The sequence below is a fragment of the Scyliorhinus torazame genome, chromosome 3 (genome assembly GCF_047496885.1).
Source record: "Scyliorhinus torazame isolate Kashiwa2021f chromosome 3, sScyTor2.1, whole genome shotgun sequence".
Classification (NCBI taxonomy): Eukaryota; Metazoa; Chordata; class Chondrichthyes; order Carcharhiniformes; family Scyliorhinidae; genus Scyliorhinus; species Scyliorhinus torazame.
In genome coordinates this window covers 47,872,249-47,898,221 of record NC_092709.1, presented here as the reverse complement: position 1 = coordinate 47,898,221, position 25,973 = coordinate 47,872,249, and the positions used below count along the sequence as shown (strand labels likewise).

Sequence of the window (25,973 nt, the reverse complement as noted above, 5' to 3'; positions counted from 1 at the left end):
TCTCATGGGCACTTAGATTCAGTGTCAGCAAGCCAGGTTTGTCGTCAAATACACTGATATAGTTAATTTTCACAGTCATCATCTGCAGCGCCTTCGAAGACGCCGGGTCGAGAGCCCACTCGAGAACCAGGACCCCAAATTGAGAACCACTCCCTTTAATCACCAGATAACGTAGAATTCTTCGACATTTTATCTCCAAATTTCACCCAAAAATCTTCTAGGGACATACCATGGAGTATTAACTCCCGGATTAGGCAAGTATGTGCCATGCAAACAGGATAAAGGAAGGATTATAAAAAAAGTAGCGCCAGAGCCCTCGGAAAAGCTACTATTCCCATGCCCACGTCACATGGTCCAACACCTTGGGCAAAAATCACGTCCAACTTGGTGTCGAGACAAGGCCACTTGTGAAAATTGTGACGCTCGAAATGCCTCGTGGGATTTAATGGAGTCTCGCAAGACGTTGCTAGCTGGATCTCGTTCTCACTGGGTGTGATCCAGATCAGCATAAATGGCTCATTTAAATATGCATAGCGGGATTCTCCCGCGCCCAGGACCTAATAGCCATGTCTGAGAGACCTCGTCAGGGCTCCCTTTAGTACTGGTCTCCACAAACGTGGACTAGTCATAATGGCAACTGGGGAAGACTCCAAGGCCACGAGAGACTCGCAGGAGGTCAGGGACAGGGCAGGGAGACACCCTGGCACTCCGTCTGGCACCCAGGCACCTTGACACTGCCAGTCTGGCATCCTGGCATTGGCACCCTGTCACTGCCAGAGATGCCTGAGTGGCACTGGGTGGGGGAGGCAGGGGCACTGGCAGGCTGCCAGGGTGGCAGTGTCAGGGTTCCCGGGTGCCAGGTTGGCACTCCCAGGGATCATGCCCGTGGTGGACTTACCAGGTGGTAGGGGGTAGAGGGGGTGTTCCCAGGGGTTTCCGTTGAGGAGGGGAGGGGGGGGATCAGGTGAGCCCTGAAAATGGAGGGTGGGCTGAACGTCATGCGGGGGGGGGGGGGGGTGGGGCAGAAGATCATCAGGACAGCTAGACAAAATGGCGCCCTGATCTGGCAGGACCCTTCCCTGCTGGGCTTGCCAGCAGGAGATGACTCTAAGTGCGGCCTCGGCAGAGAGAAACTCCCCGAGGCCAAACAAAGTGGTAGCGAGCCATAAAATTGCCGAGTCTCTCTCCGCTCTGCAGACGCCGTGAAACACTTCCCTAAACGGTCCAAAACCAGATAATATATTTTATGGTTAAATCAAGTCCTCATTTTGAATAAAAAAATTATACACATTTCAAGTGTAGCTGCTGAGTTGCCTTTCCAAGGACGCCAAGAAGCTTCTGCAGTTTTCCAATCTCTAAAACTGGAATGATAGGCGCTATTCTCCCCCCCCCCCCCGCCGGGTGGGAGAATCGCCGGGGCGCTGCGCAAATCGTGCCACGCCGCCCCGACCCCCGCACGCGATTCTCCCGGAAACCAGTGGCGCACGATTCACACCGTGCTGCTCGGAGAACCGGCGAGCGGCGATTCTCTGGCCGGATGGGCCGAGCGGCCGCTATGACACGACAGGTTCCCGCCGGCGCCGTGCACCCCTGGTCGCTGCCGCTGGGAACGCTGGGGTTGGGCGGTCTGTGGGGGAGGGAGGGGGGTTCCTTCACCGGAGTGGCCTCCGATGGGGTCTGGCCCGCGATCGGGGCCCACCGATCAGCGGGCCGGCCCCCCCCCTCCGGGCCTACCTCCTTCCGCGCGCGGCCCCAGAACACCGGCGCCATGTTGGTGAGGGGCCGGCGTGCGTAAGACATTCCCTGCGCATGTGCAGGATGGCGTGGCCCAACTGCGCATGCGCAGGATTGGGCTGCCCCAACTGCACATGCGTGGGTTGGCGCGGCACCCATTTTGCGCCACGTAAGAATGCTGGAGCAGCGTGAACTGCTCCAGCGCCGTGCTGGCCCCCTGTGGGGGCCAGAATAGGTCGTGCCCGGGCCCTGTTCGCGCCATCGTGAAATGCAACGGCGTTCACGCCGGTGCAAACACTTGGCCTCCATATCGGAGAATCGCCCCTGATATTTTTGGCTGTTACTTGATAATTTAATTGGCTGCTAAACACTTGAGGTGTGAGATAATCATTGCAGACTGCATGGATTAACTAGACATTTGTCGGCAAAGCTAATAAAATCCTGCAGATCAAACCCGTCTTGCGGAAAACCAAAGTAAAAGACATTTCTATTCCTTTCGGATTTTTAAAAAAATTGAAGATTAGCAACTCAGTTTCTAAAGGCAGGAAAAATCCTGATTAATATTTTATAAACTGCTATACAGCAACTATCAAAACCAAAAATTGAAAACATCACAATTTGCCTCTCTGGTTATCTCCACATTTTAAGTAAGACATTGTAGTGCTGTCCTACTTAATAATGGAATAATGTTTTAAATAAAGAACAAATCAGCTGATGAATATTTGTCAATGATACAAAACCTACTTTTAGAATAAAACTTTGACAGCTATGTACACTGAGTATGTTGAGTGCACTAACGTATTGGGCAATTTTCTGTTTCAAAATTTTGCTTCAAAATTTAATTTCTTCCTATTTATATTCCACCACGTACAATTCTATCATAACATATCCCAACAAATAAAATTCTCCCAAGATGCAACTGCAAGATAATTATTCAACCACTTCATTACATACCTCTCAAAATAGAATTTATTACAAATGGAAAATATTTACCAGAAACAAATCACAATCACACAAAAATCTTCTCTCCATCAAAAGAACTTTAACTACCGCTGGGTCCCCAATGGGTCACTGTCTGTGCGGAGTCTGCACGTTCTCCCCTCCCCATGTCTGCGTGGGTTTCCTCCGGGTGCTCTGGTTTCCTCCCACAGTCCAAAGACGTGCAGGTTAGGTGGATTAATCATGATAAATTGCCCTTAGTGACCAAAAAGGTTAGGAGGGTTATTGGGTTACGGGGATAGCGTGGAAGTGAGGGCTTAAGTGGGTCAGTGCAGACTTGATGGGCCAAATGGCCTCCTTCTGCACTGTATGTTCTATGTTCTACAATAGCAAACAACAGTGCAATCTTATAACATAAAAGCAAATTGCTGCGGAATCGGAAACAAAAACAGAACCTCAGCAGGTCTGACAGCATCTGTAGAGAGAGAACAGAGCTAATAAAGCTGTCAAAGAGCCTCCCAGGGTTGTCCAGAGTCATTGTTCTGACCCTTTGCACATCCTGTATTCTCTCCCTTTATTTTGTGATGTACACCCAACTAGCCAACTCCACATATTTGGAAGCTCCACGATCTGGGATGAGTATTCCCCAAGTAGATGACAATTCCCAAGAGCTGCTGTCCGGTCAAAGATCTAATTCATTTGCAAATTAGCCAGCAGGTTCTTGTTAGTCTTGGATTCCTAATACCTGATGCAACTTATACAAGCGCTAGCTAGCTGAATTACACAGGAGCATTGGACTTGGTAGCAGGCGTAGGCCATTGGCCTTTCAAGCCTGCTCTGCCATTCAATAAGATTATGGATGACCTTTTGTGATCTCAACTCCACTTTTCTGTCTGTCCCTCCCATAACCCTGATTCCCTTGTCCATTAACAATCTGTCTAACTCAGCCATAAATAAATTCAATGACCCAGCCTCCATTTCTTTCTGGGGAAGAGATTTTCATGGACTAATAACCCTCCAATTAAAAAATTCTCCTCTTCTCTGCTCTGAAAGGGAGACCTCTAATTTTTTAATTATCACCCCTAGTTCTAGTCTCCCCCATAAGAGGAAACATCCTCCTGGGCAGCACAGTAGTACAGTTGTTAGCACAGTTGCTTCACAGCTCCAGGGTTCCAGGTTTGATTACCGGCTTGGGTCACTATCTGTGCGGAGTCTGCACGTTCTCCCCGTGTCAGCGTGCGTTTCCTCTGGGTGTTCCCGTTTCCTCCCACAATCCAAAGATGTGCAGGTTAGGTGGATTGGCCATGATAAATTGGCCTTGGTGTCCAAAAAGGTTAGGTGGGGTTACTGGATTACAGGGATAGGGTGGATGCGTGGGCTTAAGTAGGGTGCTCTTTCCAAGTGCTGGTGCAGACTCGATTGGCCGAATGGTCTCCTTCTGCACTGTAAATTCTATGATTCTATGGTACCCACTCTATCAAGTTCCCTAAGAATCTTTTATGTTTCAATAAGATCATCTCTCATTCTTCTAAACTCTAATGGCCCAGTCTTTTTGACCTTTCTTCGTAAAATTAACCCAATGAATGAGCTAAGTGAACATTCTCGGTAGTGCTTCTAATGCAATCATCTCCTTTTTCAAATAAGGAGACCAAAATGGTACACAGTATTCCAGATGTAGCTTCACCAAGGCCCTTTACAAATGCAGTAAAGCTTCCCTACTTTTATATTCATTTCCCTTGCAATAAACTCCATACTTAAATTCTACAATTACTTACTCATTTGAGATGAATAGGTGGGAAATGGACCAGGTAGTAACTAGGCAGAACGTGGGCAGAGACTTGACATAGTGAACAGAAATGCTTTAATCGGAAATACTCTAGGAAGCATCAGGACTCTGCTTACAATATTCTGCATCACACTGTCCACCACCAGCAGAATACAAATATTTGAGCAACACCATGGGGGAATTCCCCCCAAAAATGAAAAATGGTGAGAGTCCTACTGACTGTTCTAGATGACGGGACTGAGGGCATTCTGGCTAAGTTTGCCGATGATACAAAGATAGGTGGAGGGGCAGGTAGTATGGAGGAGGTGGGGAGGCTGCAGAAAGATTTAGACAGTTTAGGAGAGTGGTCCAAGAAATGGCTGATGAAATTCAACGTGGGCAAGTGCGAGGCCTTGCACTTTGGAAAAAAGAATAGAGGTGTGGACTATTTTCTAAACGGTGACAAAATTCATAATGCTGAAGTGCAAAGGGACTTGGGAGTCCTAGTCCAGGATTCTCTAAAGGTAAACTTGCAGGTTGAGTCCGTAATTAAGAAAGCAAATGCAATGTTGTCATTCATCTCAAGAGGCTTGGAATATAAAAGCAGGGATGTACTTCTGAAGCTTTATAAAGCATTAGTTAGGCCCCATTTAGAATACTGTGAGCAATTTTGGGCCCCACACCTCAGGAAGGACATACTGGCACTGGAGCGGGTCCAGCGGAGATTCACACGGATGATCCCAGGAATGGTAGGCCTAACATACGATGAACGTCTGAGGATCCTGGGATTATATTCATTGGAGTTTAGGAGGTTGAGGGGAGATCTAATAGAAACTTACAAGATAATGAATGGCTTAGATAGGGTGGATGTAGGGAAGTTGTTTCCATTAGCAGGGGAGACTAGGACCCGGGGGCACAGCCTTAGAATAAAAGGGAGTCACTTTAGAACAGAGATGAGGAGAAATTTCTTCAACCAGAGAGTGGTGTGTCTGTGGAATTCATTGCCACAGAGGGCGGTGGAGGCCGGGACGTTGAGTGTCTTTAAGACAGAAGTTGATAAATTCTTGATTTCTCGAGGAATTAAGGGCTATGGAGAGAGAGCGGATAAATGGAGTTGAAATCAGCCATGATTGAATGGTGGAATGGACTCGATGGGCCGAATGGCCTTACTTCCGCTCCTATGTCTTATGGTCTTATGTTCCGGCATGATTTCCATCGCAATCCATCCACACACAGCCATTTGTTCAGAGCCTGGGGAGATTCCTGCTGGGGAAGAGAAGTGCATGACCTAAAGTCGCTGGCCAGACCAGCTCCTCGGAGATCGGGGCGGCATTTCTAAAGGGCACCCTGATCTCCAGACAACCCTACAGCATCCCCCCATCCCCAAACTCACCGGCAGAACCCCCCCCCCCCCCCCCATCGCTGGTACCAGTGCCCCCCCCCCCCACTCTCACATGACCAAGACCTCTCTATGGTATCGCAAAGGGTCCCCTCTCTTTTCGAACCCCCCCCCCCCCCCCCCATGCCCCTCATCACCCCTCCCTTCATAGCCATGCCCCCTCTCTGGCCCTACACCTTGGCTGTGCACCCTGGCACTACCCCTTTACACCCTGGCTCCTTAGCGCCTTGGTAGTGCCAACCTGGCATGGTCATCACACCAGGTCTCTGTTGATGGATACCAGTTTGTATCCGGTGCCCTGTGCCGGGAGAATTGCGTTCCGTTCAGCGCCTGGCGTGAACCCCATTTACGGAGAATAGCGGGAGGTGCACTGAGCTCAACGCGGGGAGGGGGTGAATTGTTCTCCATGAAAGAGAAATTTATTCTAAACATTGATATTTGAATGTACATTGGTATTACAATTTGTGCCAATCTTCAAAGATTCCATCATTTCTATTACATATTTCCAATGTAATTTCATCCTGTGGTTATTCCCTAAATTGAAATCATCACAATAATGCAGCAATGATGAACCATTGCAATGAGTAAACAGATTGTCATTACATTAGCCACCCTGTCCCTACAAGTCATTTTAAAATGATAGCACTTCAACTAGCGATACGCATGAGGCCTGTGTGAGTTGCCTGTGCAAAATCACTTGGAAAAGTGACTCCATAATGAGATAACAGATTACTTCAGCACATCTAACTTTCATTTTATGTTCAAAAGCTCAACATACAAATCCCTCATGCCTATATTTTCTGAAGTACCGCCACTTTCATCTTTTGCAGCTGCTTCTAATGAGAAAATAATGCCATGGTGAACTTATTTCAATCTGAGTTTTTAGAACACGGAATATTCTATCACGAGTAGCTATTCAGGCAAAGGCAATTCAAAGGGAAGTTGAATAAATATTAGAAAAGAAAGAATGGGAATTGTTATGGAATTGCAATAGGCTGTAACTGAAAAGCACTGGTACAATGGGCCAAATGGCCCCATGCACTGTAAAGCTAATGACTGCCTGCTGCTTTTGCTAATAGGGAAGTAGGTGGAAGCATAACTTTGTGCGTTCTCTCATACTGTTGCACATCAGTTTGTAAATACACACCCATACCAAAATTTGCACATGACATTGTTTTATCAGTTAAAACCAAAAACCAGGAGCTATAAGGACTCACTTATACATGATGAACTGACATGCTCAAATTACACATTAATTGTTGCACAACGGTCTCGCCTGCCACCTAGAGAGCTGGCAAGAGCCCAGGGTGACCTCTTTTGAGGAAGGCCCATCAAATTAACTGGACAACAGCTGGTCCTCGCAAGAGTTAAGGATCCTGAGGGAAGAACCCCTGGCTTCCGAGAGTCACAGGCCAGTCAGAGGCCAGCAGCTCTTCATTCCTCGGCAGCACCACCAGGGAAATGGTAGCTATTTTCTGTACTACACCAGCCAGGTTCATTGCAGCGGGGTGAGTAGGTGATCCATGGGCCTTCCTGGCACAGTCCTAATCGGAACGAAGGCAGGAAAGTGACAAGTTCCCCACCATCCGCCTGATCAAATGTTTTCCCCACCATCAAACTCGCCAATGGGGAAGGCATTGAATTCCACCTTAAGTGTGTGCAAGGTAGCCTGAAGATTTCTTCTATTCTGTATGATATGCTGACATTGAGAGAACCCAAACATAAGCAGTTAACAGGTCCTAAGTGATTGGGGCTAAAATAAACACAAGTAAAACTGGGTTTAAACTATCTGAAATACTTTGAAACAAAATATTTGACAGTACCAAGCAACGCTTCCTCCTGAAATAGTGCCACAGGGTGAGTAAGTACGGTGTATAAAATGTGCTCTCACATCTATATTTTGCTACTTTCCCGATTTTGCAATATTTGTTACACTTCTAAAGCATTCATTGGCACCGAAGCACTTTGGGAAGTCCAGAAGTTATTAAAAGCACTATTTAAATGCAAGTGCTTTTTATTAATCTATTGGAAGAAGTTGAAGGAAATAGAATTATGATTAAACACAAGGCATCTGACAACATAATGGCAAGTGTGTTGGCATGACATTTTCTACAGATAAAGAATCTGAGATCATATCTAGTGAGTTGCTGTTCTCGGGTATGCCACAAGGAGATTTGGAATAGAGGCTAGGTTATTTTCCCACGCACTTTCACATCAGTTGGCTCCCTTGCAGTTTAGCAGTGCCTTGGGAGCATTAGTCATTGTCACATCTACACTATAATGAGTACAAATTGAGATCTTATATTTCATGGTACTGTATAACACTTTTCAAGATGATCACTGCACATGGCCTGAGTTTTTGGAAACCAAACAGATTTTTAAGGAATAAAAGGAGAAAATGCTCGACCGCGAAAGGTCATGGATCTGAAATATTGGCTCCGTTTTTCTTTCCATAGACGCTGCCAGAGCGGCACAGTATTTCCATAATTTTCTCCTTTCATTTCAGATTTCCAACATCTGCAGATTTCTTCTTGCTGTTGTACTAGATTTTATAAGGGCGCAACATCATTTAAATGGGAAGTTGTTGTGCCTATGTACAGACAATGCTTATTGTAGCCATCATTTTCCTAGTTCGAGTGAAATTTTCATATTTCAAAGAGCTTCTTCCCTATTCGGGAAAATGAATACGACTTGTGTCTCTCTCAGTTTGTAATGGATAGGAATAACAACACTGTTAATTTCATTCTATTTGATCACAATTTCTTCAAGACTGAATGTAAATATGTCTGCAAATGATATTGTTGATAAATAATAAAAATGACTCCAAAACAAATACCTTATTAGTTTTCTTCCCTTTAGCTTGCGGGCCTCGTCTGTGGTTTTGTGATCAAGCTGCACACGTGTTTACATGACCAGGGCTTCCTCTTGCAGCTTCACACTGTGGGTTTACTGGTGCAGTTTGAAGGCCTTCTCAGCACATACAGTGAGTAACACATATTGTTTTATCAGCATACACTGCTTAACTTCAGGAAAGCTCTTTCAGGTTAAGGTGCTTGTTGGAGATGGCTAATCTATCCTGCTGATGGTCAGAACACAGATTACAAGAGCACAGTAGCACAGTGGTTAGCACTGTTGCTTCACAGTGCCAGGGTCCCAGGTTCGATTCCTGCTTGGGTCACTGTGAGTGCGGAGTCTGCACGTTCTCCCCGTGTCTGCGTGGGTTTCTTCCGGGGACTCCAGTTTCCTTCCACAAGTCCTGAAAGACGTGCTTGTCAGGTGAATTGGACATTCTGAATTCTCCCTCTGTGTACCTGTACAAGTGCCGGAGTGTGGCGACTAGGGGATTTTCACAGTAACTTCATTGCAGTGTAATGTAAGCCTACCTGTGACACTAGTAAAGATTATTATTATTATTACTTAACATAATAGTGAAGTGCTGAACTAGGCTAATAAGGCCCTCCATGGATAACAAGTAATGGCTGAGCAAAATGTGATACCATGGTCTGTCTTTCCTTGCCTCAAACATGAGAGTCCTGGACAAGAAACAATTACACTGTGTATGAATATATTAAGTATGAATCTCTCAACCTGCCTTATGAAGATATATTGCATAATTTTACTCCAACTGTTTACTCTTCATGATTTACTTGCAGAGTTTAATTCTGTTAATGGAACTAATAAGAAAGTAAGGAGGCATGGGATAGTGGGAAATTTGGCCAGTTGGATAACGAACTGGCTAACCGATAGAAGTCAGAGAGTGGTGGTGGATGGCAAATATTCAGCCTGGAGCCCAGTTACCAGTGGCGTACCGCAGGGATCAGTTCTGGGTCCTCTGCTGTTTGTGATTTTCATTAATGACTTGGATGAGGGAGTTGAAGGGTGGGTCAGTAAATTTGCAGATGATACGAAGATTGGTGGAGTTGTGGATAGTAAGGAGGGCTGTTGTCGGCTGCAAAGAGACATAGATAGGATGCAGAGCTGGGCTGAGAAGTGGCAGATGGAGTTTAACCCTGAAAAGTGTGAGGTTGTCCATTTTGGAAGGACAAATATGAATGCGGAATACAGGGTTAACGGTAGAGTTCTTGGCAATGTGGAGGAGCAGAGAGATCTTGGGGTCTATGTTCATACATCTTTGAAAGTTGCCACTCAAGTGGATAGAGCTGTGAAGAAGGCCTATGGTGTGCTCGCGTTCATTAACAGAGGGATTGAATTTAAGAGCCGTGAGGTGATGATGCAGCTGTACAAAACTTTGGTAAGGCCACATTTGGAGTACTGTGTACAGTTCTGGTCACCTCATTTTAGGAAGGATGTGGAAGCTTTGGAAAAGGTGCAAAGAAGATTTACCAGGATGTTGCCTGGAATGGAGAGTAGGTCTTACGAGGAAAGGTTGAGGGTGCTAGGCCTTTTCTCATTAGAACGGAGAAGGATGAGGGGCGACTTGATAGAGGTTTATAAGATGATCAGGGGAATAGATAGAATAGACAGTCAGAGACTTTTTCCCCGGGTGGAACAAACCATTACAAGGGGACATAAATTTAAGGGAAAGGTGGAAGATATAGGAGGGATATCAGAGGTAGGTTCTTTACCCAGAGAGTAGTGGGGGCATGGAATGCACTGCCTGTGGAAGTAGTTGAGTCGGAAACATTAGGGACCTTCAAGCAGCTATTGGATAGGTACATGGATTACGGTTAAATGATATAGTGTAGATTTATTTGTTCTCAAGGGCAGCACGGTAGCATTGTGGATAGCACAATTGCTTCACAGCTCCAGGGTCCCAGGTTCGATTCCGGCTTGGGTCACTGACTGTGCGGAGTCTGCACGTCCTCCCCGTGTCTGCGTGGGTTTCCTCCGGGTGCTCCGGTTTCCTCCCACAATCCAAAGATGTGCAGGTTAGGTGAATTGGCCAATGATAAATTGCCCTTAATGTCCAAATTGACCTTGGTGTTGGGTGAAGGTGTTGAGTTTGGGTAGGGTGCTCTTTCCAAGAGCCGGTGCAGACTCAAAGGGCCGAATGGCCTCCTTCTGCACTGTAAATTCAATGATAATCTATGATTAATCTAGGACAAAGGTTCGGCACAACATCGTGGGCCGAAGGGCCTGTTCTGTGCTGTATTTTCTATGTATCTATGTAATGTTGGATTACTGCCATTAATTATTGCAACAATACAAACGAGACCTAATGTAATGTTTGTTTTTGACATAAAGTAAATGTTGCAGGGTGTTAGGCATAGCTCAGTGGACCTTATTAATGTATTCATAGTCTTAGGTAGTTCAGCAGTAAGTATTTATTAACCACTAAAAACTATGGGCAGAATTTTCCAATTCAATGACTAAGGGCGGAATTCTTCCATTTTGAGACTAAGTGCCATGGTGGGAGCCGGAATGTGGAGTGTTTCCCGCTGTGGAGGCTGGAGGGAAAACACAACAAATCTTCTGACTCCGACTTCATTAATTATGCACTCAGGTGTTTTATGCTGTATTTAGTGGCAGTGCAGGCCTAGATGGCACGTAGTCCACCATTGCGTCTGGGTGCCATATTGAAAAGACGTCCAACATCACTGACCCACTATTGAAGAACGAAGGTGGACGTCCTGAAAATGAAGATCTCCGGAAGCACTCTGAGACCGGAAGATGAGCAACCTGAGAATGGAGATGGATCTCCAGGAACATTCTGAGGCTGGATGATGGACCCCCCCCCGAGGCTGGATGATTGGACCCCCCCCACCCCACCCCCACCCCGAGCTCTCCCCCAGGACAGCTGATCTGGAAGGTGCACCTGCAGATACACCCCTGGCCCGCTGCTGTGGTGTTCTGGGGATCGGGGTTGCAGTCGGCCTCCATTCTGGACTCCAGAGCCATTGTTTAAGTGAGTCCCGACAACTACACGCTATGTTGTTCCAAACATGTTTCATACCGGCGTGCTTGCCCAGCCGTTTTTTAGAGTACCCAATTCTTTTTTTTTTCCAAGTCATAGGCAATTTAGTGTGGCCAATTCATCTACACTGCACGTTTTTTTGGGTTGTGGGGTGAGACCCATGAAACACGGGGAGAATGTGCAAGCTCCACACGTACAGTGACCCCAGGGCCGGGATCGAACTCGGGTCATCCACGCTGTGAGGCAGCAGTGCTAACCACTGCGCCGCCATGCTGTTCCTAGGGGTTCATGCTTTCAACTGCATCCCATTAACGAGATGCAAATTAGGTCCATGCAGGCCTCTGGTGGGTTATCCAACCCGCCATGGCGTGCATCAGCAGAAGATCCTGCTGGACAGCAGGATGCCTGAACACGTGAGGTCTTGTGCCATTCTGATAATTAATGAGGCAACCACAAGGAGCACATCGAATCTCATGGCCAGCAGGACAGGAAGTGGCCAGCCCTGCCATCACCTCGCAGGCTCCAATGTCCAGGTGCCATATTTGAACGGCAGGTAGACAACCAATCAATCTTCCACAATGCTCCTTGAGGGGGAACAAGATTCCGGTGCATAATGAGCATTAATGAGATGCAAACAGAGTTCCCAACATAGATCTGTGGAACACCCAACCTGCCTTCAAGCCGCCATGAAAGTCAGAAGAACAAGATTCCAACCAAACAGGCTTCTCGCTAAATTTTGTCTCCCACCCACCACAATTCCTGCTGCTGGCGGATGGGGACAATTCCACCCATTATGCAAAGCTACAGTAAAAGAGGAGCTGTGCTTGCTTCTACACACGGCTCTGTCCAACATACTAACTCCTAGGTGCGGATCATGTGTTCTCCTACATCACTTTGTGGGCGGTACTGTGTTCAGTCCCACGGTAACCCTGTATGTGCCGGACACTTATAACAAGTAAACACATGCACTATCTGCTCTAATGAATGGATTGACAGTAATATCTATAAATACCAGGGCCCTGAGGTCACACAATGGAAACTGGCCTTGTGGAAAATTCCCGCGACCATTTAAGGGAGATGGTAATTCATTTTTAACAGGTTAATGCTTCTGTCACCTTATTGACGGGGTCTCTGAGGCGTATCTTTACTGAGGGAATCTGTGGGGGTTCTCTTTATCTAGGGGGCCTCTCTGGTGAAGGAATGGCGGGTCGGGTCAGTGGATCAGACCTGTACTGGGGGGGAGGGAAGGGAGGAACTCAGAAAATCTGGGGGTGCGATCTGAATTGCGATGCAGAAAAGGGGTGAGTGGGATGCTGAATTGCGATGCCAGGGGGGATGAACCTGCTGAAAATGCGGGACCGATAACAGGATTGCCTAGAGAATTCCTCGCAATCCTCAGCATGCATTAATTTGCATGGCGAAGGATTGTGAATTGCTTCCTAATTTGCGGGAGCGCAGATAATGTGCAATTCCGCTTCAGCGGGCAAACATTGTGTCCGAAATGGAGAATTTTGCCCAGTATCTCATGAAGTTACCTCTTGTTCCCAACTACTTTTTTTTCCTGAAAGTCACCACCAACAGGTTATTTATCCACCTTTTGGAAAGCCATCTTCAGTTTTAACGAAGGGATATTCTGTGCTCAAGGTTTGGATTTTATTTATTTATTTAAAATATTTAGAGTACCCATTTCATTCTTTTTCCAATTAAGAGGCAATTTAGAGTGGCCAATCCACTTACCCTGCACATCTTGTTGGATTGTGGGAGTGAGACCCATGCAGACATGCGGAGAATGTACAAACTCCACACGGACAGAGACCCAGGGCCAGGATCAAACCGGGGTTCTCGGTGCCGTGAGGCAGCAGTGCTAGTCACTGCGTTGCCCCGAGGTTTGGATTTTAACCAACAATCTTTTCGCAATTGCCTGTTTTCAGGAGAGCCTGCTTTTTACAGCAAGGTCTGGCTATGATGCTAGCTGTTTCTACTATGTCCCTTTCTCTAGTTAGCGTGCTATGGATATATAATTTGTTCCTTTTGATGTTACCCACTTTGTGGACCCGGCTTTTAGCATACAAGTGCTAATTCCCTTATCCCGCCACTTTGAAGTCACCTATTCTACACCTGATTGTTTTCCCCTAGTCGTTTCCCCTAGTCATAGGTAATCATTTGCTTTACTCACTGCAATGTCAATTGCAGTGAGAAAACTATATCAAAGTATCTCTTCGGACAACTGCACTTATCAATCCTTTAATCTTCTTCCTTTATTTTATTTTATCTGATCCTAATTTAATTTTTTTATCTAAGTTTCTCTCACTTCTTAAGATCAGAAATCTGGTTTATGTTTGTAAACGATGGACAAGATCTTCCGGCTGTTCACGCCAGCAGAATCTTCCGTCCCTGCCGATGGCAGGTCCCTGCTGCAGGTTTACTGGCAGCACAGGGTGGAATTAATGGGAAATCCCATTGACAGTGGCAGAACCAGAAGATTCTGGTTTGGGGCAGCACGGTAGCATTGTGGATAGCACAATTGCTTCACAGCTCCAGGGTCCCAGGTTCGATTCCGGCTTGGGTCACTGTCTGTGCGGAGCCTGCACATCCTCCCCGTGTGTGCGTGGGTTTCCTCCGGGTGCTCCGGTTTCCTCCCACAGTCCAAAGATGTGCAGGTTAGGTGGATTGGCCATGATAAATTGCCCTTAGTGTCCAAAATTGCCCTTAGTGTTGGGTGGGGTTGCTGGGTTATGGGATAGGGTGGAGGTGCTGACCTTGGGTAGGTGCTCTTTCCAAGAGCCGGTGCGGACTCGATGGGCCGAATGGCCTTCTTCTGCACTGTAAATTCTATGATAATCTATGATTCCGCCGCCTGTCAACGGCGGGCCACCTCCAGCTGCCAAGAAACACATTGTGCGCGGGAGAGACTGAGGATCTCGCTCGATGTTTCCAATTAAGTTACTGCAGTGGAACAGGAATTGGTCCAACAGAATTGCTGACTCATGAGCCTTGTTTACCAAACTTTATTTTGCTGTGCATGTGTAATAGTGAAAGTTTCAGGATGACCAAACGTCCAATCTTTGTACCCTTAAACATGGCACAATGTACATGTGGCGAATTATAAATATCTCTTCCATAATCTTCATTTTGTTACTGTTCTCTGTTTCAAAACTTGCATTTGTCCCTCAACTTTGCAAAAAAAAAGTTTAATTTCACTGATTATTGGTATAAATATAGATAAGTGTGATGTGATGGGTAGGCTGGGTCGATGTGAACTGCACTTGATGCAGTGTAGCGAGAGATAGACCTCCAACACTTGATAAGATGCAACACGATTTAATTCACCATCCAAACTATTATACATGTTCAACTGTGGGTTGACACTATGCTGACTTGACTGGAGACCTGACACTAGCCTGACCAGACTAACCTAGCTACCACATGGTGTAGGCACTGGCTAGCTCACAAGCTCTGACTGTCTCAGTGACTGGGTCCCGAGAGAGCGGGAAATCTGGTGCCCTCTGGCTTTATAGTGGTCGTGTCTTGTCTGGTGATTGGCTGCTCTGTTCTGTGTGCTTACTGGTCATCCTGTGTGTCAATCACTGCCTGTCTGCATTCTATTGTATACATAGATGTATATTATGACAAACTGAATTATCAAAACTGACAAATTTTCTGATTTTTGAGATGTTGTAATTGCAAATTAAGGTCTGAAGAGGGCCCCAAAGTCTATTCTACTTCAGACCTCTGAAACATTTTGTTCTATTTTTAGTTCCTTTTCTGCATTCTCTAATTACCTCTCTATCTTTGCATCATCTCCTCTGTCTTTCTGATTACCTTGTTCTCTTAGACACATGGAGCCATGTTTACTGTTTGTCTTTGTCTCACGCGCTGTTATTCCCACTCAACGGCACACCCAGTTCTTCAATCTTGCAAAGTCCCCCCTTACTAACATTCTGGGGTTTGTGCCAAAACTGGGGGAGTTGTCCCACAAGCTTGTTAAGTAACTGCCTGACATAGTCAGCTTCACCGATTCATACTTTACAAACAGTACCACCGGCAGGACAGATCTCCCACAGGTGGCGGGCAGCACGAGGTGTGCAGTCAGGGGACGGTGTCGCCCTTGGGAGTCTTCAACATTGACTCCAGGCCCCGTGAAGTTTCATTGTATCAGGTCAAACATGGGCAAGGTAACATCTTGCTGATCGCGCCCTCCCTCCACCCCCCCCCCCCCCACCCCCCCCCCCCCCCCCCACCCCACCAGATGATGAATCAATATTCCTCCACGTTGAACACAAATTGGAAGAAGCACTTCCTCAAGGTTAATTAGGGATGGGCAATAAATGCTGGTCTCGCCAACGACACCCGCATCCCATGAAAGATTTTTTTTAATGATCATTCTCTTGTATTTTAAGTTTGCCTTTTTCCCATTCTTGACACTTTGCATGGCTTTCCTTTATGCTGCAATATATACTCCACTTTGTCTTCCTCTTTTTCCCTGACTAATCCTCATTTGTTTCCTACTGTCGCTGATTATCAGCTGAAAGACAGATTGTTTAACCTTAAATACCCGTAATTTATGTAAGTAATATTCATATCATTTTAGTACATGCTGCATACCTTTTCTCCAATTGACTGAAATGAGCTCCGATTTCTCCTCGTAATTAAAGACACTCACCCTCCATTTCTTCTTATTAACTCTCTTCTGTGCCTACTTTGTGGCAATGACATCCTTCCTAAAAGAAAGGAGGCCAAAGGTGGATACGGCATTTGAGCTAAAACTTCATCAGTCACTCCTTGCCTTCTTACTCTATGTTTATTTATGAAGTAGATGCAAGAAAGATGCTCCCAGGGGTCACAGTCTGAGGATACGCAGCAGACCATTAGGGCAGAGATGGGAGAAATTCCTTCAGCCAGAGAGTGGTTGGCCTGTGGAATTCGTTAGCACAAGAAGTAGTTGAGGCCAAGCCATTGCTTGTTTGCAAGAAGCAGGTAGATATGGCACGTAGGTGAAGGGGATCCAAAGCGGGATTAGGCTATTGAGTTGTATGATCAGCCATGATCCTAATGAATGGTGGAGCCGGACTTCCGGTTGCGGTTATGCGGAGCTAAGTCACACATTCGGCGGCTCCCGCAAAAACGGACTCTTTTCAGGGCCCCCAAGGGCACTTTTTCGACGTTCCCGGTGTGGGAAGGAGTTAATAATAACTCCCCGTCAGTATATGGCTTTAACTAGGAGCGGGGCGACAAAAAAGGTGGTGGTGGACCAGAAGAAGGACAAAATGGCGGCGGGCGGAGACCAGACAGCGTGGAGGCAGTGGGCGGAGGAGCAACAGGAGGGTATCCAGCGCTGCCTCAGAGAGATTAAAACGGACCTGCTAGAGCCGATGAAGGCTTCTATTGATAAGCTGCTGGAGACACAGACGGCCCAGGGGGTGGCGATCCGAGAGGCTCGACAAAAGATCTCTGACAATGAGGATGAGATCTTAGGCCTGGCGGTAAAGGTGGAGGCGCACGAGGCGCTCCACAAGAAATGGCAGGAGCGGTTCGAGGAGATGGAGAATTGGTCGAGGCGGAAGAATCTGCGGATTCTGGGCCTCCCAGAGGGTATGGAGGGGCCAGACGTGGGGGCCTATGTGGTCACCATGTTGAACCCGCTGATGGGAGCGGGGTCCTTCCAGGGGCCCCTGGAGCTGGAAGGGGCCCATAGAGTGCTGGCGAGGAGGCCCAAAGCTAACGAGCCTCCGCGGGCGGTGCTGGTGCGGTTCCATCGGTTCGTCGATCGGGGGTGCGTGCTCAGGTGGGCCAAGAAGGAGAGGAGCAGCAGGTGGGAGAACGCGGAGGTTCGGATATATCAGGACTGGAGTGCGGAGGTGGCGAAGAGGAGGGCCGGGTACAATCGAGTGAAGGCGGTGCTGCACAGGAAGGGGGTGAAGTTTGGCATGTTGCAGCCGGCGCGACTGTGGGTTACCTACAAGGACCAGCACTATTATTTTGAGTCTCCAGAGGAGGCGTGGGCCTTTGTTCAGCCCGAGAAGCTGGGCACAGACTGAGGGGCGGGATGAGGTGCTGAAGAGGTTCGGGTTTGGGGAGGGGTTTGTCAGGTGGTTTAGGCTGTTGTATGAGGTCCCAATGGCGAGTGTGGCCACAAATAGGAGGAGGTCCGAGTACTTTCGGTTGCACCGAGGGACGAGACAGGGGTGTCCCCTGTCCCCCCTGCTCTTCGCACTGGCGATTGAACCCCTGGCTATGGCACTGAGAGAGTCGAGGAACTGGAGGGGGTTGGTGCGGGGTGGGGAGGAGCATAGGGTGTCGCTTTATGCGGACGACCTGCTGCTGTATGTGGCGGACCCAGTGGGAGGAATGCCAGAGGTAATGAGGATCCTTAGAGAATTCGGGGACTTTTCGGGGTACAAGCTCAATATGGGGAAGAGCAAGCTGTTCGTAGTTCAACTAGGGGACCGGGAGAGGGGGATTGGCGAGCTCCCACTAAAAAGGGCGGAGAGGAGCTTCAGATATTTGGGGGTCCAGGTGGCCAGGAGCTGGGGGGCCCTGCATAGGCTTAACTTTACAAGGCTGGTGGAGCAAATAGAGGAGGAGTTCAAGAGGTGGGACACGTTGCCACTGTCCTTGGCGGGTAGGGTGCAGTCAATCAAAATAACGGTGCTCCCAAGGTTTTTGTTCCTGTTCCAGTGCCTCCCCGTGTTTATCCCGAAGACTTTTTACAGGCGGGTTAACAGGAGTATAATAGGGTTTGTGTGGGCGCGAGGGACTCCGAGGGTGAGAAGGGTGTTCCTGGAGCAGAGTAGAGATAGGGGGGGCTGGCGCTGCCCAACCTCTGTGGGTACTACTGGGCCACCAATGCGACAATGGTGCGCAAGTGGGTGATGGAGGGGGCTGCATGGAAGAGGTTGGAGACGGCGTCCTGTGTGGGTATGAGTCTGGGGGCGCTGGTAACGGCGCCGCTGTCGCTCCCTCCAAGGAGGTATACCACAAGCCCGGTGGTGGTGGCGGCCCTCAAAATGTGGGGGCAGTGGAGGCGGCATAGGGGGGAAGTTGGGGCCTCCGCGTGGACCCCATTACGGGGGAACCACCGGTTCGCTCCAGGAAGAACAGGTGGAGGGTTTTCGGGGTGGCACAGGGCAGGGATATGAAAGTGGGGGGACCTGTTTGTGGACGGGAAGTTCACGAGCTTGGGTGAGCTGGAGGAGAAGTACGGGCTCCCCCCCGGGGAACACCTTCAGGTACTTACAGGTAAGGGCGTTTGCCAGACGGCAGGTGGTGGAATTCCCGCGGCTACTGCCACACACAGTACAGGACAGGGTGCTCTCGGGGCGGGGGGGGGGGGGGTTGGTGGGAGTGGGGAAGATCTCGGAAACTTACCAGGTGATGCAGGAGGAGGAGGAGGCCTCGGTGGTGGAGTTGCAAGGTAAGTGGGAGGAGGAGTTGGGAGAGGAGATCGAAGAGGGGACGTGGGCAGATGCCCTAGGGAGGGTGAATTCTTCCTCTTCGTGTGCGAGGCTCAGCCTCATACAGTTTAAGGTGCTGCACAGGGCACACATGACCGGGACAAGGATGAGCCTGTTCTTTGGGGGTGAGGACAGGTATGTTAGGTGCTCAGGGAGCCCAGCAAATCCCACCCATATGTTCTGGGCATGCCCAGCGCTGGAGGAATTTTGGAAGGGCGTAGCGAGGACGGTGTCAAGGGTGGTAGGATCCAGGGTCAGACCGGGCTGCGGGCTTGCAATATTTGGGGTGGCAGAGGAGCCGGGAGTGCAGGAGGCGAAAGAGGCCGGAATTTGCGTCCCTGTTAGCCCGGCGAAGGATTCTCCTTCAGTGGAAAGATGCGAGGCCCCCAAGCGTGGAATCCTGGATCAGCGATATGGCAGGGTTCATTAAATTGGAGAGGGTGAAATTCGCCTTGAGGGTCGGTACAAGGGTTCTTTCGGCGGTGGCAACCGTTCTTAGACTTCCTGGCAGAACGATAGACATTGGTCAATGGCAGCAGCAGCTCTGGGGGGGGGGGGGTTACTTTATGTTTGTTTATGTTATTTACACTGGAGGGTCTGAGGGCGTGTATACACCTGTTGTGTTAAGTCGGGGTGTTAATGTTAATTTATTATTTATGTACGGGGGGGGGGGGGGTTTGGGGGGTTGCTTTTTTAGATTGTGTTTTGTATTTAACCCTGTTGGGTTCTTTTTTCTTTCTCATTTTGTTATTGATATTTTATGAAAACCTTTAATAAAACATTTTTTTTTTTAAATGAATGGTGGAGCCGGTTCGAGGGGCCGAATGACCTCCTCCTGCTCCTATTTTCTGTTTCTAAGCCAAGAATTCTGTATGCTTTTTAAAGAATCTATTTTATCATTTTTTCTACTTCCATTTTTCAACATCTGTGTGACTGATCAATGAGCCCCTCTGCTTTTCCTTTTGAACTCCCTTTAAAGTTTTATTATTCAGCATACTTTCCTCTCATTCTTCCTGACAGATAGGTATGACCTCACAGTCACCTGTATTAAATGAATCTGCCACCCATCCAGATCCTTTTGATATCCTCCATCGTCCTGACCACAATTTGATGTGCTTGCAATTTTCTATCCATGGAAAATGTTGACGTTGTGCCCTCAGTTCTGAAATATGCATTATTTATGTATATAGTACACAAATTCTCCCCCCCCCTCCCCCCACCATCACAAACAGTTGTGAAATGTCACCTTGCACATTCCGAGAGACTTCCATTTCCACTTGCTGCACATTCACCATCAGTTTATTGATGTGACCAGATTCCTCTTAATTTCAGATACTATTATCTTTGCCAATGATTTCTATAACAGAAGTCAAGGCTAGATGTTACAAAAATAATAAAAGGACAATACTAAAGGCTCTGCCTCTGAATGCATATGGCATTCAAAACAAATCAGATGAACTAATGGTGAAAATGGAAATAAGTATAAGTACAACCTGATAGCCATTAAGGAGGCATGGCTGCAGGGTGGCATATATTGGGACCTGAATATACATGACGTTGATGGAAAACCAGAAGCTAGGAAGGTGGGGGTGGCTCTAACAATTAATGATGGTATTAGAGAGGGTTGACCTAAGTTCAGGAAACCAGGATGTAGAAGCGGTTTGGGTAGAGATGAGAAACGATAATGGCAAAAGATCACTCATGGGAGTGGTGTACAAAGAATTTACAGTGCAGAAGGAGGCCATTCAACCCATCGTGTCTTCACCAGCCCTTGGAAAGAGCACCCTACTTAAGCCTCCACCTCATCGCTATAACCCAGTAACCCCACCTAGCCTTTGGACATTAAGGGGCAAGTTAGCATTACCAATCCACCTAACCTGCACATCTTTGGACTGTGGAAGGAAAGCGGAGCACCCGGAGGAAACCCACTCAGTCATAGGGAGGAAGTGCAAACTCCACACAGAGGCCGGAATTGAACCTGGGACCCTGGAACTGTGAGACAGCAGTGCTAACCACTGTGCCGCCCCAACAAGCGGCAAGCCCCCTAACAGTATGCACATGGTAAGACAGAGTATAAACTTTGCCTGCAGTAAAATCTACATTTCACTTGTCAAGAATTCTTCAACAAGACTATTCTTAAGAAGAAATTATTGCTTCCAGTTACCAGTTTAAACCAAAAGTACAAATTTAAGATCCCTGGGCCGAAATGGCTAACAATATAATTGTTCTTATTTTTTTTTGCTGTCAAATGTTTGACTTGACTGAAAGAAATTGCAAGGCCTTCTGTTAGTATCAGGCCTTCAACCTTCATCAGCCAAGAGTTTGTGTTTCCAAATAAAGTAGAAATCTTACTATTAATCGAGCTATTTGGGAACTTGTTCATGGATGTTAAATTACACTGCCACAACAAATAGAGCTTCCCCACTTTGTTGGGGGATGGGTGTTGATAAATGTCCCTCTTTATGTAGTGCGTGGGCTAGACTGAATTTAACAGTTTGCCAATCTGCTAAAACCACAAATTGGCATTGACATCCTGATTCAGTCTCATTAAGTACATAACCTTTCAATGTTGGGCTATTTTCAGAGTACCTCAGTCTATTTTGACCAGACTGGAGCGGGGGGGGGGGGGGGGGGGGGGGGAGCTGCGTGGCCTGCTCTTACCTCATAGGATCTAACATTGGGTTCCTCTAACAAGGCATCTTAGTCAAGCCTGGGTCTTAATTGACCAACATAGCAGAGAAGGCAAAAAAGGCTGTGTGATAAGTCTAGTTTAACTTGATTTCCAAGCAATATTGCCATTATCTATTTAATAAAGAGCATTTCACTCTTAATACATACAGATCTGTAGGATTGTAGAAAAGCTGCTGACATTTAAAGGGTGTCTGTTTTAACCTTCAGGTGAAGAGATTGGAATGCTGGAGGACATGTCAGTTGCAATTATAGATTTACAGAAAGTGGCATTCAAAGTTATTGAAGCACAGTTGGAGGAGAGTGCCAGTGCCAACCTTTATCCCGTTGTGACTGGAATCCGGTAAGCAGTAATTTTCAGAACCGAAACAAATAGTTGCATTATCGTGTTACCATCTAGTCTCGTCAGATTTTAATGTCTGTCAAAACGCTGCAACATTTTACAAGTGATACAATTTGAATATACGCTGCATTGAATACTTTAATCAAAGTAAAATCTGACTAAAGGTCATTCATGGGCTTGAGACAATAGGCGGGGATGTTCCATCCCCCACAGTGTGTTTTGGAAGGAAGGAAGTGGTCAGCTAGTGACCAATGGCGGGATCTCGCGATCCCACCTGCTGTCAATGGAGTTTCCTGTATCATGCAACCCCCCACTGCCGGCGGGAAACCCGTGATGGGGGTTCACCATTGGCGGGACCAAAAGAACCCGCCAGTGAGAACTGCCGGAATATTTCGACCAGTATGTGCATAATATATTGCAAAGAAAGTGATGAGGATTTTGTACACACTTGGGAAGCAGATTGTAGTTGCCCATGTGAGGAGACATGGACATCGAACTATTTCATGATATCTACTGGTTATCCAAATCAATGAAACTGCTGTTGGGATAAGGAAATTTGATTTAGCACCTCAATGTAGAAAGCTGGCTAGGGCACCTACATTTTCCTGGTATTCAAGTGCTGATATTAAAGCGCCTAATTTCTAATTTCTAATTTGTCAAGTCTGCACCTCTAATTACAAGGTGAAAATTGCTTTTCACACAGTTGGGATGGGAATTGTATGATGCAAGTAATCCCACTGACCAAATTTGTATGACCATTTTTGCCAGATATTTGTAATTCACATAACTTGTTGAATCTGAAGGCCTCCGGCCAATATGCTGGACCCCTGAAGAAACACGTACATAGCTGACAGGAATTTGAGGCAGCAATTTAAGCAACTGCATTCTCACCTGCAAGACAAGGGGGAAAGGTTCAGACCTACCAGTATTTCTGAAAAGTGAAGCGTTCTCGGCCACAGATACTAAAAGTCATTATGGATGATTTGAGGCAAAGGAGGGCTCACTTTTTTCCACTGATGGGCTGAAACGAGAGGTCCAATATGTGGCAGTTGATTGCTGACAAGTTGAAAACTGTCAATAGGACCCTTGAGGTTGCAACAGAAGAAGGTGATGCCATACCTGAGGAAAACAGTCAAGGTGAGGTTACCCTAGTTTCCTATACCAGGTAGATTTTGGAAATATGCTGGAAGGTATTTTTTAATAAGCAGCTAATCTTTCATTCTGCTGCTTCCAAAGCACTTGGATAAAGCTTTGGCTCTTAAAAGGCATAGCCCATTGCAGAGCATAATTTCAAGATGCAGATTACCATAGAAACTGTAGTTACAGGGAAATGCCAAAAGGGACTTTGGACAATAATACATTTTAATACAACTCCGTTGCATGATCCATATGCATTTACACCAACCTAAAATGAAGTTCAGGATTTCCATTTGCATGACAGCACGGTTGCACAGTTGTCAGCACTGATGCCTCAGTGTGAGGGACCAGGGTTCAATTACAACCTTGAGTAACTGTGTGGAGTTTGTACATTCTCTCCATGTCTGCATGCGTTTCACCCAGGTGCTCTGGTTTCCTCCCACAGTTCAAAGATGTGCAGGTTAGTTGGATTGGCCATGCTAAATTGCCTCCTAATGTCCAAAGATGTGCAGGTTAGGTGAGGTTACAGAGATAGGTTGGGGGAGTAGCCCTATATAGTGTGCTCTTTTGGAGGGTCCACTTGTTGGAAAAATTTAAAAACAAGAATTTGTTTTGCACAGAGAGTGACTGAGAAATATTGGTATTCAGAGGGACCTGGGTTCCTTGTACATGAGCCACAGAAAGTCAACATGTAGGTAAAGGAAGCAATTATAGAAAGGCATCTGGTAGTTTAGCTTTTGTTACAAATGGTTTGGAGTATAAGAATAAAAAAGTCTTAATGCAGTTATATGGGGCTGTTATGGGAGAGGCATTTTCAGAACCCCAAAAGTGTATCATGGAGTTCAACCAACCTCTCCCTTTAATGCTATTGTTGCTTTTCCGAGCACACGGTTTGTTCTCCAGGTGTGCGATTACAATTATGGACACGTGGGTTTTTAAACACAAAACAATATTTATTCCATGAACTCAACTTAACCTTTAAATAAACATTGGATCTCTTAACACCCCTTACTTCAAAGATAACCCCGAAAATATAACAACACTAAATAATCCTTCAGTTATTCCTTTCAACATCCATGAGACTTAACACCTTTAAACAGAAACACATCAGGTTAAAGGCTTTACTATTATGAGTTTAAATCACCCAAATGATCCAGAGATAGTCTTTCATGGCAGCGATCACAGCAGATCCAGCTCACTGAAAACATAGACACACACCCAAACTCTTTTCAAACCGAAACTAAACTGCAAAATGGCTGAACTAAAACCAAGCTCCACCCACACTCTGACATCACTGCATTTCTTAAAGGTACATTGCTTCAACATCCATTTCTTAAAGGTACCCTCACATGACACCTCCCCCCAAGAAAAATAAATATACCATCAACTTCAAGATGGTTTCATTTTTCACTTTTGCACCATCCACTAAGAAATGCACACAGTAAATATACATTTTCATTTCAAGAAAACACACTCAAACAATATAATAATAGTCCATACTTCCTGTTCTTCTTCCTCCAACCAAAATCCTTCTCGATTGACAGTCTCTTGGAACAAAGTCTCTGCACGATCCATCCATTCCACTACTCCTCGGCATTTCTCTTCAGAATCAGATAATTTATTTCAATCTGACCACAGAGCCCCTTGCAATTCTCCAATACAGGAACATTGGTGATCACATCTCTCAGGCAGTCAAATGCCTGTTGAAACTCCGCTGTCCATTGAAATTTTTGATGTTTCTTTAGCAAGTCCATCAGTGGAGCAATCACGCTACAAATCTTTTGCACAAAGGTTCGATCAAATTCACCGCATTACTTCCCTTCATCTTGCGGGTACCGGAAACTCCTCAAGGAAAGTGATTTGGTCTTCTCCAAATTCACTTTCGGCTAGGTTCATCACCAAACCCGCCTCCTGAAGTCAATCAAAGAACTCCATACGATGTTTTAAATGTTCTTTCCAAGTCTGGAAGTTGGAAATAAAAGCAGATTGTCCCACTTTCTCGTTGCAAACCTTCAAACGTGGGATAGGGTAAGAGTCCGTTCTTGTAACTGTATTCTCCTTTCAATAGTCCACACACAACCGTTGGGTTCCATCTGGTTTAGGTACCTTCACTATGGGTGAGCTCCATTGGCTGCAACCCACTTTAATTATGCCATGCTTCAGCATACTCTCAGTCTCTCTGTTAACCTGTGCCAATTTTAACGGATTAAGCCTATATGGATAGGAACAGCACTTCCCACATCTACATCATGGATAGCCATTTTAGTACTTCCCAATTTATCTCTACAAACTTGCCCATGTGATATCAATAACTCTTTCAGGTCAGTTCGTTTTTCCTCTGGAAGGTAAGTTAACAATTCATCCCAATTTTTAAGAACATCCTCATTTTCCAATTTAATTTGAGGTATGTCAAATTCACAGTCATCTGGATTTGGTTTGTCACTTTGAGTTAGAATCATTAAAGCCTCCTTTTTCTCTCCTTCCCTTTCAAAGTACCATTTAAGCATATTCACATGACACACTCGGTGAGTCTTCCTTCTATCTGGTGTTTTTACCACATAATTCACCTCACTTAATTTCCTTTCAATCTGATACGGTCCACAAAACCTAGCTTTTAAAGGTGCCCTACCACTGGTAAC

General features: G+C 46.4%; 1 protein-coding gene across 8 annotated transcripts in view; it reads left to right on the top strand.

The window, feature by feature from the left end:
• Positions 1 to 25,973, top strand: part of inpp4b (inositol polyphosphate-4-phosphatase type II B) — a 1,315,761-nt gene that overhangs the window by 1,156,113 nt on the left and 133,675 nt on the right. For all 8 annotated transcript variants that reach the window (XM_072495637.1, XM_072495635.1, XM_072495634.1 and 5 more), the window contains 2 exons: positions 8,697 to 8,820; positions 22,065 to 22,197. In XM_072495637.1, coding sequence (XP_072351738.1) covers positions 8,697 to 8,820; positions 22,065 to 22,197 — 257 coding nt within the window. The remainder of the gene's footprint in view (positions 1 to 8,696; positions 8,821 to 22,064; positions 22,198 to 25,973) is intronic.